We start from the raw sequence: 19934 nt of genomic DNA, 5'->3' as shown, positions 1-19934 counted from the left end.
ATAAATTACAAATGTCAACTTAGTGTCCTTCCGTCCGTTTCCTGAGCTCATTAGCTGCCGGTAGGAACACATACTTCGATAACATTAAAATATTGAAACAACGCCGGGTATTGGAGTGCCGTTTATTCCCTTGCAATAAACTGATCTGTTTTCAAACAAAATTTCCAAAGTATCTTCATGTACGGTTTAATACAGTTTACGGATATGAAAACATAATACGATGAATTTACCACCCCCCCCCCCCCCACCCCTAAAAAAAAATGATTGATTTAAGAAATAAACAGTAAGTTAAAAAGTTCACCGGGATATGAACTTGGTTGGTCACGTGATCATGTTCCTGCGCAACCCGAAGGACTTCTCAAAAGATCTGATCACGTACCAACCAAGTTGATTTCCCGGTGAACTTTTTAATATTGCTGTTTATTACTTATATTTGCATATGAAAAAGGTTAATGGTTCAGAATTGTTAAAATTACCGAGATTTTATGTAATAATCCAAACGTCAAGTGATAAGCACATGTCATGATAATTGTGACGTTATGAAAAAGCTCGTTTTCGCTATTCTACAGGTTTATGTGCAAATGTCAATATAGGCTAAATGCTTATTGCACAGAGTTAGTACAACAAAGGTATAATTATTCTCATTCTGCGCTCGCTCAAATTTATCATCGTGTTTTCTATTTTCTGTATGCCACAAATGATATGTATTGAAATAGTTTGTTCAAATAACGATCGATATGTACTTCCAATGTTTTTCTTTTCTTTTTATCTAAAAAAAAAAGAAAGAAAGTTCGATTATATAAGCTTGATTCCTTTTATGATTTTGAAAGCTCTGTTCAAAATCGGCTATGTAGAAATATCCGATGAACAAGAACATGCCTTGTTTAAATCCCCCTTTATTTTCTAAACAGATTTAAATGCCGCGTTTCTCCCAGGGGTTGAGGACCGCGACTCATCGAATCGTCAGCACACAGATAGTGGATCTTAGTAACGACCAGCTCTGTTTGTGTTGCCTCTAGTCGTGGTCTCTCCGGATCTTTCCTTTGGCGGCCAGAATCACAAACATGGTAAGTGTTTGAGGACTAAACATCGATTTGTGCTATTAAAACATTAATGCAGATATTGTCTATACATACATAACAGAATGTGTAAAGTTTTTTTTACCTTTGTTTTATTTCTGTTTCTATTCTTTTAACTTGACTATGGATGCAGTTCACTGGAAATTAATTACAATGCATTTAATAAATGTGCCGTTGGCTAAATTAATTAATCTTTATTTTGGACCCTGGCTTATTTTCATAACCATGCACATTCAAAAATTGTATTAATGTACTTTGTTATAAAGGTACAGAGATACACGTTTCAAAATCACCATAATTGAAAGATTTTGAAAGAATGATTTCGTGCATGAAAACATGAAACATCAAAAATTAAATGCACTTTACAGTACGCCATGTTTCGTTTAACTACAGAAGTAGATAATCACTGCACAAGACATTGGGACACGGGTGTTCTCAGTGTAATTCGAAATCAGATAAATCCCGATCAATGGATGGTCAGAGTGCAATTATTGTTTCTGAAGTACGTAAAATAAGTTCCCATGATCCTTTTAAACCCCTTGTAACATTTTCATTTCTATTTGCTTTAAAATTTCGATCATTCAATACAAGTATGCTGGGAACTAGTGGGACACTAGAATAAGATCCTATAAATCCATAAAACGAGGAAGGATTCCTAACACTGGAATTGTCAAAATACTAATATATAGAAAAGTGCCAAACAAACTTCCACTAGGAAAGAATAACAATATTAATTTTTAAATGATATCGTCCCTGCGACACTGTATTTTGTTGTAATCTGACTCCCTGACAAGCATCCTTAATGTTGAAATTTGCTGTTGTATGAATTAATTCCATTATACGAGTATTCAAGATAATTTCTCGCTGGTGAAGAAAAACATATTGGTTTGTTATCCACTTTTCGCATTCATTTAGAATATTTTTGCATTTGATTTATTGAATAAGCGATAACTGTGACTGGAACGTTCAAAGATTATGATGGAACTTATTTATGTATCATATACTTAATCATGATTGAAAAACACATGTCCCTTGTGATTTTGCTAAGTATGCATTATTTACATTACAGGGTGAAATAACGGATTCACAGAGAGAAGGTATACTTATTTTGCTGTGTCATCACATTTTTATATTAAAGTTTATCACTATAAATAATGCAAAAGTTAGAAAATGCCAAAAACTTTAAACCAAACATAATCAGATACGGTTAACCTAGTTTGCGTGATGGAATTTTAATATGACCATCACCATGCAAGTTGTTAGTTTGTAACGGCAAAAACTTAGATTCTTTAAAATCAAAATCTTCGTTGCTACGTACAATGTACCTTAATTTTGATTTTAAACAATTCAAAGTTTTGCGAAGGACAGTAGAACTAGTGCGACACCTCAATAGAAAATAAGATAAAAATTATTTGCGGTTGTTTTAGATATCAAGTCTGCCTTCAATTTGTTTGACAAAGACAGCAGTGGGTTCATTGACGCCGCCGAGCTGAAAACCGTCCTACAGACCCTGAAGCAGAACCCCACGGACAAGGATGTCGAGGATATGATAGCAGAACTGGACAAAAACGGTGGGTATACCGTATTTATAACAGTGCCGCCCGGAAAACTACAGTAAACTCGGCTTCATCGAACGTGCATGTATAATGAATTTACGCATAGAGCGAAATCAGTTTTAATTTTTGTAGATATATAGCGGTATTATTAAAATACAATATATATATATATATATATATATATATATATATATATATATATATATATATATATATATATATATATAAAGCACAGAGAAAATTCACTTTTGTTGGAGCTAGCCAGCGGCCAGCGCGCTAGGTTCCGTTCGTTATCGAAAGCAAGATTTTGGTCTTGCCTAGATAGCCGAGTGGGGAGCGCGGTGGCCGCTCACTGCTAGGAGAATGGGTTCCAGAGGTCGTGAGTTCAAGCCTCGGTCGGGGCGGATGGTGGAGCTCCAACAAAAGTGAATTTCTCTGTGCTTTATATATATCTTTATCATTCACTATGGGCAGGTATATGTCAATTTGAAAGTTATTGCAATGTTTGTGCTTTATATGAAAACCGCCTTTGATGAATCAAAATTATCGCGCTTCGCTAAGCGTGTTTTACTGTATCTAATGTTTTATGTATCATCCCCATGTGGCGGGGAATATACTAACTGAAGGGAACACCAAACAACAATTCAATTTCAATTAATTCAATAACATATTTTTATGCATGGCAACTGTATTTATATTTGGCGACTAAAATAAACGTTTTTGGTCGAATACACTCATGTATAAATTAAAAACGTCCTTATTTTCTGTAGGGTTTCCTAAACTTCGTTTATAAGATGTTATCCTTTATTAATATGAATAATGTCTGCAATGAGAACAATTATCATCTCTATGATTCTGTGAATAATGATTTTTAACCAGGTTTTTCGTATGAAAAATCCGGTTATTAAAATGGCGAAAATGGCGGTAGGCGGGCAACTGCCAAAAGGGTACCCTTTTGTACGGATAGGTCCTCCTACAGTTTTCAAGATACATGTAGGACGTTTTTGTTTTGCAGATCAATTGTACATATATCAGATATGTCCATATTACTTTGATTTTGATTTTTAATAATTTATGCCAAAAATACCTTTGTACGGATAACCCCTCCTACAGTTTTTAGGATAGAAAGATTTTCTTTTGCAGATCAATTGTTCATATATATATATATATATATATATATATATATATATATATATATATATATATATATATATATATATATATATATATATGTGTGTGTGTGTGTGAGATGTGCTCATTACTTTGTTTTTAATTTCTATTAAAATACAATATTAGCTGTTGAACTGTTTTGTTTTGCAGTTCAATTGTACATATGCAAGATGTGTATACTAGCATTGTATTTTGTTTTCGTGAATTTTTGTTTAGAAAAACGCCAGCTTTTGAACAACTTTTTTTCCAAAACATTGCACACAGGGTGCATCATTTGTCCAGATAACTCCTACAGTTTTCAAGATAGGAAGTTATTTGCATTTCAATTGTTCAAATATGCACCTTTGAGATAAGCATGGTACTTTGATTTTTTTTATTGACAAATGGATAATGGATACTGTTTACACAAAAGGAAACCCAGTTTGCTGTCACATTGACAGCTTTCTCTTGTTTTCAGTTTGATATATTGTGTAAATCTTGGTTAGGTCAAAGTTCTGTATCTCATGTTTCAATCTACTAAACCCGATATCACTTTTGTTATACCATTTTAAAAAATAACATTACTAGAGATGAAAACCAATGTCACAAAGAAAATTAAAGCTATGATTTAGAGTGTATATCATATACACTTGTTGGTATTGGATTTAGTATAAGAATGTGTAAATGAAAGACGGATGTGAATTTGCTTATATTTTTCTGGGACTTATCAAATTACATAATTCAAACAGTAACTGTGATTGACATCAATTTTACATGCCAAGTTAATTATTTTACCTGGAACATATTCTTTGATTAGAATGCTGTATTTTTTTTAGGTAACAAAAAAATAGAATATGACGAATTCGAAAAATTCATGGCCGATAAATTCAAGAGTCCAGATGAAGCTGAAGAAGAAATGAGAAATGCGTTTAAAATCTTTGATAAGGACGGAAGTGGAAAAATTGATGCCAAAGAGCTGAGGCATGCGATGAAAAGTTTGGGGGAAACAATGACAGACGGGGAAGTAGACGAAATGATCAAGGCGGCGGATCAAGACTCTGACGGCAAAGTGGACTATTCCGGTAAGTGCTACGGGAGTGGATCAAGGTACTGACAGCGAATTGAACTATTCCGTTAAATGTTTATAGAGCGGATCAAGGTACTAGTTGCAAATAACTTCTCAAGTAAATGTTACATTTGCGAATCAAAGTACTTCCAGCCTACATTGTAAGAGGTTATTTTTGGTGGGCGCGAAAGGAGTGGATCTAAGTACTGACAGCAATGTAGACTATTTTGGTTTGTCTTGGTACATTTATTTGACACTATACATGTATGTTAGTAGCAACAAGCATTCTGAGAGTATTGCATTAGCAATACACGTCCCCTACCGGTTTGTAAAAATTTATTTGATACACACCGAGTCCGATAACGAACCCGAACATTAAAAAATTTGAATATAAAAAATTAATTTTCTCGAAAATATGTCAACCAGACGCTACAAAAGTGTAAACTTGATCTGTAGTTTGACATTTTGAAGCTACTCAGCAAGTTTCATTTCATTCGTCAAACCCATAAAGAAAAAAAAGTGGAAAACTGAAGTGGGACAGACAGACGGACGGACGGACGCAGAGGAAAGCTATAGTCCCCTCCGGTGAAACCGGTAGGGGACTAATAAGCGAAAAGACAAGATTGCTAAAGCAGATAGGATAATTATAATATGCTGTGGTACAATTTTATACAAACTATCCATGCATGGCTCAAACATTTAAGACCATAACTTTTTATAATAGATAACAAATTTCATTAACTGATAAAGAATACTACAAACCATTAAATGAATGTATCCATCATAAAACAGTAATATCACAATACCCGTAAACAACAGCATACTAAGAGCATCGACATCTATTTATAATATTTTTTCATGGATATAGTTTTTATTCAGTCATTTGTTATACGTGTACGTCCCCTGAGTATTTGCGATTTCTTTTTCAGAATTTGTCAAAATCATGATGAAGTAGAAGATTGTGTCTGTATCCGAGGCCATCGGCAGCTAAGAAGGAGATATCACAAACATCCGTCCATGACAAAAATTTTCCCGAACTCTTACTACACAATCCGGAAATAATGCAGCTGTTCATACCTTTTTTTTCTCTTAAAAATGCAATTACTTTTACTTTGTAAATGACACTATATTATTTTGTAAAAAATAATACATTTTTCAGATATTTAACAACTTGTAACAAAATAACTTACATGTATGTTTGCAATAACAAAGAGATTCCAAGTTAGATATTCATGTACATATATAATGTACCTTACTATGTTGTTAATAAATTTAACAGAAAGTTTATTTATTGATCTTTGTCGCATATATGTTGTAATAAAACAAGAGAAAACTTAGCTTGTTCTTTGTTCATGAAGTTAATTTAATCAGAGCTGACATGTATTTTACACCTAACTTGCTCTTGCAAATGTAGATTTACTACTATGGAAGAATTGTCAACTGCCGTTAATCAACTAATACTATAGTAGGTATAACGTGAAGGAAATCTTAGTTTCTTCTTAAAATACAAAACAAGAAAAAAATAACCTTAAAAAATACGAAAAACGAAACAACACCCCCAGCTTATGTGATAAATTACTACTATAACCTATATTGCTGTCATTTAAAGCTGCTTGGTCCGATTTTATATCAAATTTTATGCACGCTTTTAAACGGTGGCTATGCTTAGTATATGTATAATAATAGACATTGCAGTAGTTTTACCCGTCAATTATGCCAAATTTCAATGAAGAAAAATACGTACAAAATTTGCTAACAAAACAAACGACATTAAAGGGTACCGCGTTATTTCGCATCATGTTAAATTTCACCCCTGGCGACGAGACGGGTATGGTTGTATTACGACTTTGACATCGCTTTAAATAAAGGTCGAAATGATCAGACAAATTACAAATAAACATGTGTACGTTTTGTTCGCTAATATTTCCAAAGTCTGCTTTCTTTACAATCGATGCATAGCATGCGGGTTGAATAACCCCAATCATTCGGGGGACGATACCAAGCGGTTTCCTTTTCTAAACATTCCCGTGATGTATTTTGGTTTGTTTTTTCGTTTGCCCAAAGAGAAATTATTTTTATTTACTTTGAATATTTCTAACTTTGAGAGGAGACTGATTCTGCTGGTGTAAATAGGAGAAAGTCCATAACTTTCTAAGATAAATGATTTGTATGGAAAAAAATTTGATACTGTAATTACAAAAAAATCGGACCAAGCAGCTTTAAATTTTGATTTTACCGGGCGGCTGTCAAGTTGTCATTTTGTAAATTTTGTATTAACTGCCTTCCGGTAAATTCAAAATATATATATAACATGACATTCATTGCTTTGCTTTTTCATGAATTCCAGCAACAAGGTTGGTCGAGTTAAAATAACATGTATCTATTTTTTTTTAATCAAAGCATAAGTAGACTGAAACATTTATCTGTGTACTGTCTTATAAACAATAAGAAGTTATGGTTTTGCTTTTACAATGTTTACTGGTATATAAAATTTACTATGTGAGCCAAACTCCTATAGAGAGAAAGAGTGAGTGACGATGCGCACAGAATGGCCCAAAATATAAACATAGGTTTATCATGCTCAAATATTCCAATGTACAAAAATTCCAAAACATGTATAGACATACACACTTAAGTTTCATTTTAACATTATGTCCCACAGACTGTTTCATCACGTCAATGATAACGTGCTCATTTCTAAAATTTCAAAATGTTCCGAGTTCTTCTTCTGTTGGTAGAATGAACTGAACGAGCATTTATGAAAACTTGCAGACTATCCTACAGTTATATTTAGCGAAGTTTGCCCTGAAATACCGAAGGTGCTCCACCCCCTTGTCCTCGCCTTAATATCAAAATATCGCACTGAACCTATAAAAAATCATCCTCTTTATATTTTTGTGCTGCAAGTATTTTCCGCTTGAACACAGTTTATAGATTTCATACCGGAATTGCTAGTTTACAAAGGAAATATTTATGTGATTTCACCGATTTTTCTTCAGGAATAAATTTTTCCGTTTCAAATAAAGATAATATTTAAAAGGATTTTAATGCTTCAAGAGTCCCAGAAAATAAGTGTTCCTTACAATGGAATCCTTCCCATCAATATTAAACAAGTTCCACAATACAGCCCAATTCCTGTAAGTGATACCCTGGTTGAATGTCACGTTTGAAATCATTGGACTCGTTCGTCTGTACCTACTGCTACAACCATCCCGTGGAACGTTGGTGAATTGATCGTAGGACGATCAGAGCCGGTCTGGTCTCTGACGGCGAGTGTGTGTGTCTCCCTTCCACTCCAATGATACAGCATGGTAAGTGGAAATTTGGTACAGTGGTCCCAGCGACCCAAACAAGGGATCAAGTTTTTTTTACTTTCAATGAATAATTCAGTGTAGTCAATCATCTGATTTCTTTTCGGTAATAATTACACCGGCATTTTTAATTTTTTTTTCAGAGTAAGTTACCAGAGGAAATAAAACAAGGTAAGTGTCATCTTGAATTACATTCAAACTTGAAACATTTTCCAAAATATAAGGCTAGATGATCTAAATCAGCGTTGGCACGGAAAACGGGATTCCTGATATGGTATTGATTGTGAAATTTCAGCTGAAATGTTTACTGATGCTAAATGATATAAATATAAACGAACCTCAAAGCTTTTTCAATAGTAATTATTCATAGGTGTTCAGGGATCAGGGAAAGAGATCAATATGTCTATTCTTTTTCACACAGGACACGGTTTCTGATGTATAATGTGGGATGAATAAAAACATTTCTAAATGATCAGATCATTATGGTTTAAAGTCATGTATACAATTTCAGAATTTATAGGCTTTAATGGAAGTGTGATTTTAAGGATGTTAATCAAGGATTGCGTACACTAATGCATTGATCAATCCAAATAGGGCTTCTAAGTGTACCTATTTTTGTTGATGTTTGAGTCTCTTTGTAAATGGCATTTTTTTAGACAGTGTTGAATTTGTCAAAGAAAATTGCTACTTGATCACTGGTAAATATGTACTCCGATGTCTTAGTGACCACTGAAAAGAATTTAAAAAAAAAATAGATACCGGTATATATCTGATATAAAATGGGTGTTTCCAGTTCTTATTGCATGCAAAATACTAGTATTCTTTTGTAAAATTTCGCCTTTGCGTTTATCCTTTGCTGAATCATGAATTTAATTTTTATTTGACAAAGTTGGTAGTTTTTTCTTTAATTGACATTTCATTTCTATTACTGTTTCATGTTTCTCATAGAAAGATACTATGTTAGTATACGAAGCAATGCATGATATTTACTCCGAACAGTTAAGCTTTCAATCTACCACTTTACGACACATCTCTCTTTAGAATTCCGAGAGGCGTTCGAGCTGTTTGACAAAGACGGTAGCGGCTATATCAACAGTCGGGAACTTCTGACGGTGATGCGGGCCTTCAAACAGGACCCAACCAAGGCCGAGGTGCAGCACCTAATGCAGGAACTGGACACCAATGGTATCGTCCGCCTCTCTTAAGTAACCTCACTGTAATCAGCGTCTGAAGGCGGCCGTTTGGTCGTGACCATTTTTATTTTATTTTTATTTTATCATCGTATCAAAGTTTGCTGATGAGGTAACAGATGAATAATAGAATTCAATATAGATATTTTTCTGCTAAGATGTAATCTGTGACACGTGAGACAAATTTAACATGTTTTAGAAATGACTCGTACTTGCCAACTGCTTACCTTCCAATCTCCCTAAATAATACATTATGTTTTATAATCCTTATAAAAAATCTTATGCACATTAGCATTGAATGAAAGGCATGTTATTACGATAAATAATTAGCTATAAACCTAATATTAATTCTGAACAATAGATCTATGGTTGACTTTAATTAAGAAATGCCTCCCTGGGGGCAGACAACATTGTCGCTCAATAGAGCGCTATCAGGCAAATTCCAATGGGCAGGAAATTGAACTAGCTTTACCAAGCTCTGAATGTTCCGAACTTCCGTTGCCCATGACCTGTTTATCAACAATGGTGTCAGTCATTTAGAAATAAAAGAAACAACGAAATGTGAATATCGGCTAAAATATTTTTTCTCGGCTTTATAAAAAAAAAATAATTGACGTTTTTTTAAATACTACTGTACTTTTACACACATATTTGCAACTGTCAATATTTCTTGTAATACTGAAGATGTTATTGGAGGCATATGTGTCTGTTGCTATTTACTAATTGCATCAAACATTTTTTTATGATCAGATATGAGAGTGATGCTTCATGCCGATTGCATCAGGAAAGCGTACCAGTGTTAAAGACTGTCGGTTTTTTCTTTGCATGCTCGTACATGCACTTGTCTGTATAGTTCCGTCCCATTCTAATACCAAACAAAACGATCATAGCGTATTCATTTGTTCAAATAAAAGTTCCAATACAAAACAGTTTTTCCTTTTTAGTAAGTTATAAAACATGTATTGTAAAATCCATTTTTTTTCTTCAGGAAATGGCAAAATAGAATACGAAGAATTTGAAAAATACATGGCCGATCACTATAAATCTGCAGAAGAAGCCAATAGTTCAATGATGGAGGCTTTTAAATTATTTGACAAAGATGGTAGCGGTAAAATTGATGCTGATGAACTTAAAGAGGCAATGATGAGGTTAGGAGATAAACTGTCAAAAGAAGAGGCGGAGGATATGATCAAAACGGCCGACCTCGACAAAGACGGAAAGATTGACTATATAGGTAAAGTCTATAGTCAACTGTAAAAACGGAAAGATTGACTATATAGGTAAAGTCTATTGTCAACTGTAAAGACGGAGAGATTGACTATATAGGTAAAATCTATTGTCAACTGTAAAGACGGAGAGATTGACTACTAGTATATAGGTTAAGTCTACAGTCAACTGTTAAGACATAAAAATTGACTATATAGGTAAAGTCTACAGTCAACTGTGAAGACGCAAATATTTATTATATATGTAAAATCTATAGTCAACTGTAAAGACGGAAAGATTGACTATATAGGTAAAGTCTTTGGTCAACTGTAAAGACGGAAAGGTTGACTATATAGGTAAAGTCTTTAGTCAACTGTAAAGACGCAAAGATTGACTATATAGGTAAAATCTTAAGTCAACTGTAAAGACGGAAAGGTTGACTATATAGGTAAAGTCTATAGTCAACTGTAAAGACGGAAAGATTATTATGTATGTAAAGATACACAATGACAAAAAGATTGCTTATTTAGGTTATGCAAATAGTTAATTTCACAATGATTATTGAAAAGACTGACTATATAAATTGATTCTAAAGTGGACTATTGTTTCACGAAGACGGACATAGTAACTGCAATGGTAAAGTCTACTAAAAATACAGTAGCATTGAGCTGGTAAAACTGATTATACATTGTGTAGATAACGACAGGACAAGTCCTGTCTACATATATAATAGTATAAAAGACGGGGAGTCACCCACAGGCAGATATATAAGATATGAAGTATATATTTATGAGATGATGAGGTTGCACTTAAACGAATACTTGTATATGGTCTATGCTGGTATAGACTGCCCTTGACTGTAGTTAAATTGGCTAGAAATGTAACGTATATACTTAAGAATGTACAAGACAATAAAGGTTACGAACATAATGGAATAAACAGTTCCCGACTGTGTTTAGAAATCTTAACAGTAAACGTTTTCTTTTTCAGAATTTATAAGAATGATGCAAGATTAATCCTCCTTCTCTTGCACATCCTACTGGGCACATGGAACGTCGAGTTCTGAAGAAAAATTCAAATAATAATATTTTCAAACGAAGGAAAGATCCATTGGTATAAACAACTTTTAGGCGAGTTTTTTTAAAAAATAAAGCCAGGTTAAAAGTCGTGGTGAAGTCATACTAAATAATGTCTTTAGCTAAAATACATGTACTTATGATTCTGGTGACTTTCTCTACTGCTCTGGATTTTAATAGTGCGGTAAGAGAAAAAGAATATGTTCTTTTGATTTACTTCAGATTCGTTTTTTGACCATATTTGTTAACATTTTTATTATCTAAATAAAAATATATCATTGTTTTGAATAAAGTTGTTTGTTGTTTTTTTTTTTTATAAGCGTTAATTATTTACATGCAGTGGTAAAAAGCGTGTCCTTTTCCATACAAAGCTAAATAAATTTGAACTTCATTTTATCATCATCTGATTCTGCTCAGTTTATTATTACGTTGAAATGTAAAGTAAATAAATAACACAATCCTAAAGTGGTTAACTTTAGTTAAGTTAATCCGGTACGCAAACATACGACAATAAGTAAAGAATAAGCACCCGTCCCTATTAGATATAGCAAATTGCACTATTTATAATAAGGTGGAAGGCATCAGGGGCTACAGGGCCACTCTTCCTATATTGTCTGGAGTTATATACATGTATCATGGTATCTAATTTACATCCATCCGCTGACGCGGGTTCAGTATTATTTCTACCATTGTCGCTACCTTCTTACCCTCATGAATCACCAAAGAAAGTATTTCATTGTTAAGATGACACCCACCACCCCACCCCTTTCAGTTAAAGGGACGGTCAGGTAAACATTTAATCATTATTGATGCTGATATTTGCCGGGCTAGCTTTGCTTGAAGCAATACATTTTTCACAGGGACATTTGTATAAAGACATCATTTAAGTATGTCAGATTTCGAATATATTGTCGAATAAACAATTTAAACCACAAAGCTTGATAAAAACAAGAACAATATCTTCTTCAACCATGATTTTATTTAGAGAAGACTTCATATGACACAATCTTAAATATAATCCCGAAATTGGTGTAACAAACGAATGAATGAGCGAACGCAAAGGTGGTGAACCAATTAGTGAATAAATGAATAAATGAATAAACGTTAATACAGTTTGACCCATTGTGGCTCAGATATCATGTTGCGATCTTCATGTAAATACCTGCTTTGTAATTAAAGTAATTAATCATTCTCTTCAGTTGACTTCTAAACAACTACTGATGACGAAGATTATTAAAGCAAAAAATAAAAACAACAACAACACAAATTAAGATATCCTAATACTTTCGATAGCATATATGGAAAATAAGTTATGGAATGTCATTAAAGCACAAGTTAATCAATTATTCACAGGTTGAATGATTATTATATCATGTAAAGTGTACAAAACACATGCATGAAATATGATCACATTGTTATATTGACATGCAATGGAACTTCGTGATAAAACTGTACGTGAAACACGAATTTGTCAATAAAACTTATCACAAATATAGACGAGTACAACAAATTCAGTCCTTCTGTTAAAGTTTGGATTGACCTTTGCGAGCATAAAAAATATTTGCAATGACCGATAGAGATCGTGATTGATTTCTATACATGTACCTGCATGGTGTGAAACATAAGCTTCAGGTATAAAAGTGTGTCGTAATAGATACGTGTAGGGTCATGATCAATAGCAAAGAATATTGCTAATATTGTAAATTGAATTTTTACTGACCATATAGATTCTGGCATCAACAAACACAGGCTGATATTTGTTTTCAATTCCATACCCACTGTACTTTCCAATTACGAGGAAATTAAACTGCCTAATTAGCTGAACTCTTTAATCGATGGGTGCTAAACATTCATTCACTCTCTAATGTACTTTCTAGGAACATAGTTGGATTAAAGACTCAATTTAAGGTAAGTCTGCAGGCATGTTCACGAAGCTATCTTAGGACTATGGTATGTCCTAAGTACATCTTAGGATACGTCTTAGTCTTAAGTCTGTTTCTCGAAGCTCTCCTAAATTTAGGAACCGCCATAACTTTGTCCTATCTTTAAGACATCACCTACCTTGTCCTAAGACCATCCTAAAGCTATAAAATCACGTTTTTAGGTATATGGGGATGTTGTGAAGCCTTTTCTAAGACCGGTAGAATAAGGCAATATTTTCCACAGTTCCAGCATTTTTGACAAACACCAAATTCCTAATCCGGGAGGGGGGGGGGGGGGGGGCATAGTCAATTATTCTATCATGTATGTTAATTTTAACAAAATGATGTGGAGGGGGGCCCCGAACTTTCACCACTTCCCCGTTGCTACAAGCCTGCCTCAAAGCTGACAAATTAAGATTTTTTTTTTTTGCAAATACTATCTCTGTTTGACGAATGAAAGTTATTCACTTATTTTTTTTTTTATCTACATTATACACTAAATGAGTTACATTCATTGTTTTGATTATAATAATTTTAGATAACAATTATTTAAATGTCCTTTGCTATAAAAAGTAAATTTACATCGGGTTACATATACCATGCATGATCATTCCTAATTTTTATCACTTTAGTCTGAAAAATATAATCTTTAAAACATTTGTAATGTTGAATAATTTTCGAAATATATTACAACTTATTTCTTATTTAACATGTTCGTGTATTCTATATATTGCAGATTAAAGGGAAATTGGTTGTGTTTGTATGAGTACATGTGTTACCTCATGTAACGTTTCAAATTCTATGAAAATCGCGTGTTTATGTATTACATATACTTGAATGACAAGATTCTCAAATGTTAATTATGAAATGACAATACAGACGTCTTGTTTACATAAATATCTACTTGTAAGCCAATTATTTCCTGATAAATATTTTTTTTTAAAGAACAGTTATGTGAATTTTTGGGGGCTTGTAATATTTTTAGTTTGTTTTTCTTTAAATGGCCCCCATTTAAAGAAAAACAAACTAAATTTTTATTGGTAACTGATATATATTTAGGTAAATGTAAAATTATTAAAATGCATACATTAGAAATACTGGTTTTAGGCCTTTTGTGTTAAATACCGAGACGTACAATTTTCTCTGGCAAAATGTTTAATGATTCATCCCTACACAAGTCTCTCAAATTCGATCTGAATGAATAATTGTGAAAAATAAGAATGGTTGTAGAAGGTTAGGATATCCTAACTTAAGATGTTCCTAAGTAACGGTCGAGCTACATCTTAAGACGTGTCCTAAGTTGATCTTAGGATGTTCCTAACTTTTTTCCTAAGTCATATCTTAGGAACACACTTAGGTCATATCTTAGGAAAGTTTCGTGAACATGCCTGCTGATTACAAAGATCTTGCTCAATGAATGGAGTTTATTTTGGAGAGGGTGTCCCAAAAATATTTAGACACGCTAGCTCATCAGGGGTCTTGGATTAAGAATCTCTACAATGTAACTCCTTTACTTTTCAACAATGTATGGAATGCAGTTAAATAGAAGAATTTCCATATATTAAAATGAACATGTTTTATTAACAATATACTCCCAAGATTTATGTACAAATTATTAACTCATGCACATAGATCTACATGTATATGAAATAGGGCTCCTGTCATGTTGTTGTATTTACACCTACCCAGTAAATTTAAAATTTACATGACACTCCCTTTAGCTGCGCGATTTGAATCAAAATAAGTTACCACTATATCTGTACCAATGGCTTTAATAAGAAAAAAATCGTAACCATGTCAGGAATTCTAGCATTTTGAACAAAAACAAGCAAACAAAATAAAAGAAACCCCTAATGTAGTGGGATCTCACACCATTCCATTGACAGTAATACATAAAGGACTTTATCAAAGACAGCTTCTTGAATGCACGCACTTTTAATACTATACTCATTAATTTAAGAATGGCAACAACTCCACAGTTGAACAAAGCCTTTTGCGACTTTCCCTTATAGATACAATGTTTACATTTAATGGAATTTAGGTGGATGACCCTAAATGTAGTTTCAAACATTTGTGATCTTTGTAACGTTTTCATCTGATGGTTAATCAAAAAGGATTTCTAGAGAACTTCTTAAAACTGTGACCAATGTCATGTTGGTATATTCAAGTCCAGGAAACAACAAATAAAACCAAATAGTGAAATACGGAACCTCAGAGTTAAGCTTAGAAATTGCACCACTTTTGTAGAATACATTTATTACAACCAGTGATCTTTGATGTCAACATATCCTATAGAACACAATGTTATTCCTGCGATTAAAAACTTGACCCCGCTTTCATGATAGATCATTATATTACAAAGAACATTGGTCTTCAACGCTTCCAAGAACACACTTATGTACAATATCCGTTATCGAAGCATTCTGCACCTTTTAAATCGAAAAATCAAAACGCTTTGAAAGGGAAACCTGAGAAAATAGCTCCGATCATTTAACTAATCAAGAATCGGTTCTAACGGAGAGTTTTTCTTAAAGATCCCAGAGAGGCGGGAGCGAGACGTCACTTGCAGACGACAACTGTGTATAGTGGTTACTAAGTGAGAAAGTTAGTGTCACCGGTTCCTCCAGAGAGATTTTGAAACCAAACATGGTAAGAGTATTATTCTTTTTATTTTTTAAAGCTAAGCAAAAGTAATTTGGGATCAATTAATAAACAAACAAAAATACTTTAAAAAAATATTCCTGATGAAATCGATACTCCGATACGCTTTTTGTTTCGATGGTTTGCTGACAATTCTTCATGCATGGTATTTCAAAACCCAGATTTATGAAACCTAAAAGGAAGAATCTACACAAGGCATAATTTATAACTTGTTAAATCTAGTTGCTTTAGTAATTGAGCTATTTTACTTTTAAGCATATCATTTTAAGAGAATTCTTTAGAAAACTCAGTCATTACAAATGAAGTACATCATTAGATGTTCTAGTTTCTGCCGTTAGTGAAACACTCCAGGGTAAAACGCAAACAACGTAAACACGGTTCGTGCCCACTGCCTTCGAGTAAACACTCACTTTTGTCATTTAAATTTTTCTAAACTCAAAGACGTTTAAGTTAAATACACAACAGAGGGTCACTTCAAATTTCATATACAAACATTTTTAGAACTTAATCAATTTAGCCACGTTTGACCCTCACTTCTCCGTATTGTCTTTTATACAAGAATGAGAATAATATGAAAATCACATGCATGTATATGTACCTTTAATGTAGAAAATTATGGCTTGATGTACATATGTAAACCTTAAAAACGACAATGTAGTCGTTGTAAAAATGTATATACATGCATGTACAATATAGGGTAAAAACACACATTGAATGACATGAAATCTCGTCAAATATTGGTACAGTTTTTACTACTTTTAGGCTGAGCATTTGACGGAAGAGCAACTTCGAGGTATACCAATAATTGATGATCTGAAAATAATTGCAACCATTACGATAAAAAAATAATTTATTTTAAATATGGATGATTTAAATAAACAGTGATTAAAAATACATTTATGTGTCGATTTAGAAATGAAGTTGATTTTCAACATGTTTGACTCGAACGGTAATGGAGTGATCGACGCCGGAGAATTGGAGCGTCTCCTCCATGCTATGAACCAAAATCCAACACCAGAGGAGCTAGAGGAATTTCTCGTGGACCTGGACCCAGAGGGTGGGTGAGAGAGAGAGAGAGAGAGAGAGAGAGAGAGAGAGAGAGAGAGATCAAAGTCTATCGGCCTAGATTTGAGATTTTGAAACTTCCTAACTCCTTGTGAGTGTTAAGATAAAAGAATATATTTATGTTAAAAATTTGTAGGAACCGGTGAGATTTCGTTCGAGATGTTCCTGGAATATGCACCCTCTAAATTCCGGTCCGAGGATGAAGAAATGTCCATGGTGAAGGAGGCGTTCCGGGTGTTCGATAAGGACGGAAGTGGTTACATCACAATAGACGAGGCCAAGTCCATTCTACAGCGAGGAGAGAACAGCATCAGTGACGAGGACTTACAGGAGTTCTTCAACCAATCTGATTTGGACAAAGACGGACAAATTAACTACGAAGGTATGGCTCTACATGTACATGTAGTCTTAAGGAGATATTACACTCCTCCATTTTGTGACGTACTTTCTTTCGAAATACAATAAAATTTACGACATATATAGTTCCGTATTATTTCACTATCGATCTGGATTACTCGGTAAATTAAAAATTTACAACATGACGTTATTATCATCTGTATTGATATCCCAAGGTTTTCCACACTACTTTAAAATTGTTTATGTCATCATACACAATGAAATATGTATTGATATTCTGTACGTATGGAAATAGTTTATGTAATCATACACAATGGAATATGTATTGATATTCGCATATATATATATGACTTAAGTATACAAGGCAGGGCTTTATTTGAGATTGGATTTTCAATTTTCAATATCATCCTTTCTCCACACAAGGATACTAAATAGTCTCAAGAGAGTTGCTCTTAATGAATTGAATTTTCGAATTTCTATTTGATGCACTGTCAAGTGAAGTTTAAGCTTTTTAATTTTCTTTTGCAGAGTTTGCATTGATCCTGAACGAGCGATTCTCGGCGGAATCTTATGATTGAAGAAGCAAACAAAACATGTGCAATATGGACTAAATATATTGGTTCGGTGATTTTGTTTATTTATTGTGGAGAGCACAGACTAATGTGAAGGGCTCGAAATTTATATAATGGATGCATTCATATAAAATATAAAAGAACTGAAGTTCTTTACTTGTCTATTATAGCACTGTCGTGTATCCGCGCCGGTAGTGACATGTTTGGATAACGTGAAAATGGCGTATCCGTTGCAAAAACAATGAGTGTTGTGTCCTTTTTTCTATCGACAATGGGGTAAATATTAATTAAAATATCGTAATAGTCATTCATATTTTTCTGAAGGTTTTGCAGTTGAAAAGAGTGTGCGTTATTTTCGTTCATCGTTTATAAAAACGACTTATTTGTAGAAAAATCAATCGTTAACGTGTCATTTTAACGCTAAAACCAAGAACTATTTCTAGATTACGTAGATAATATAACACATACTAAAAATCTGAAGCAGCCAAAATTCATTTAAAACATTGCATTAACCAAATAAAACCAAACCGATGTCTTTTTAATACATTAATATGTATAAAAATAGCAATAACTTCATGCACCTGCTAAAGAAGTAGTACGGTTTGGATAAATAAATTATTCCGGTTTGGATGCTAAAATATCAATTGTGCAAATGGTACGGTCTGAATAATTTAATGTTTTAGGATTTTTGATATTTTTATATAATATTATAATGACATATTATAGAACCAAAATACTTCCACATGTTCGAAGGGAACTAAAACTGGATGACTATAAGTTTATATATCGAAAGAATGATTCCTTATTACTTATATTAATTTAATTCACAGCAATTGTAATTTTAAATATTTTAATAAGCAAACGTCATTTGAATTTATTGGACTGAATATGAACAAATTGATACTTAGCGTTATCAAATGAAAAGACATTGAAAATGTAAATATAGTTATATCAAGTTTTTTTTTACTGCCATTTCAAAAGAATACTTTCTTTAATTTTGAATTATAAAGAAAATATAAGTTTTTCACCTTTAACCTGAACAGCAATATATATATATCATATACACACCTTAACAGACAACTATCTACTACTTTTATGGCAAGCGACTATATGATGTGTTTTTTAGTTATTCTGAAATGATATTTATAATCGTGAAGTACGTTTAACGGAGAACATGCTTGGTAATAATATTATGAAAGTGAGCCTCGTTTACATTCAATACCAAGCCTGTACATCGCTAGACAAAGGAAGTTCTTCAATTATTTCACTCCCAGTGATTATACTGATATAATACAAAGTACCATAGATGTCTGCCAAGCCATATATTTACTCTGTTGTTAGAAATAGTTGGTCCAAAAAATTCAAGTGATGACGAGACCTAAGTAAACATCGCCATTTTATATGTACATTAAATTTTATTCAATCATAATTCTCACCAGAAAATCAAAACAATAAATATGTATCTATGTATATCAAGAGGTTTTGGTGACTCATGCGGGAAATGAAGGTGGTGTCACTGCAGAAAAAGTACAAAACCCGCGTTAGTATTTAACATGAAAGTATAATGATAAAAATGTCAATTAAAAATTTGCCAAAGCAAAGTTGTTAGGCTGTTGCAAAACTAAGAAGTTGTTTGGGAACGTTTCAATTTTTAATTTAGAAAAATAGACAAGTATAATGTTGGATAAGTTAATTATTCTGTATCAAAAGAGAATTTTTTTTCA

The 19934-nt window shown here is 33.1% G+C and overlaps 1 protein-coding gene across 1 annotated transcript; it reads left to right on the top strand.

Moving 5' to 3' along the window:
- The first annotated feature begins 914 nt into the window (after window positions 1-914).
- On the top strand, window positions 915-18354 carry LOC128177127 (uncharacterized). Its single transcript, XM_052843692.1, has 10 exons — window positions 915-1067; window positions 2149-2176; window positions 2507-2650; window positions 4621-4866; window positions 7908-7987; window positions 8305-8332; window positions 9203-9346; window positions 10340-10453; window positions 17418-17663; window positions 18167-18354. Exons 1-10 carry the CDS (start codon window positions 1065-1067, stop codon window positions 18214-18216), a joined length of 1083 nt encoding a protein of 360 aa, XP_052699652.1. The 5' UTR covers window positions 915-1064; the 3' UTR covers window positions 18217-18354.
- Window positions 18355-19934: the final 1580 nt, after the last annotated feature.

The sequence above is a fragment of the Crassostrea angulata genome, chromosome 3, assembly GCF_025612915.1.
Source record: "Crassostrea angulata isolate pt1a10 chromosome 3, ASM2561291v2, whole genome shotgun sequence".
Lineage (NCBI taxonomy): Eukaryota > Metazoa > Mollusca > Bivalvia > Ostreida > Ostreidae > Magallana > Magallana angulata.
The sequence above is the reverse complement of the archived record's forward strand: the minus strand, read 5'-3'. Positions and strand labels throughout refer to the sequence as shown.

What these genes read in the sequence shown, in the direction of transcription:
- LOC128177127 (XM_052843692.1), top strand. An exon ending in CACAATACAGCCCAATTCCT is followed by an intron (nt 7,988 to 8,304) that starts GTAAGTGATACC and finishes TTTTTTTTTCAG; the next exon opens with AGTAAGTTACCAGAGGAAAT. An exon ending in TAAATTATTTGACAAAGATG is followed by an intron (nt 10,454 to 17,417) that starts GTAGCGGTAAAA and finishes AAAAATTTGTAG; the next exon opens with GAACCGGTGAGATTTCGTTC.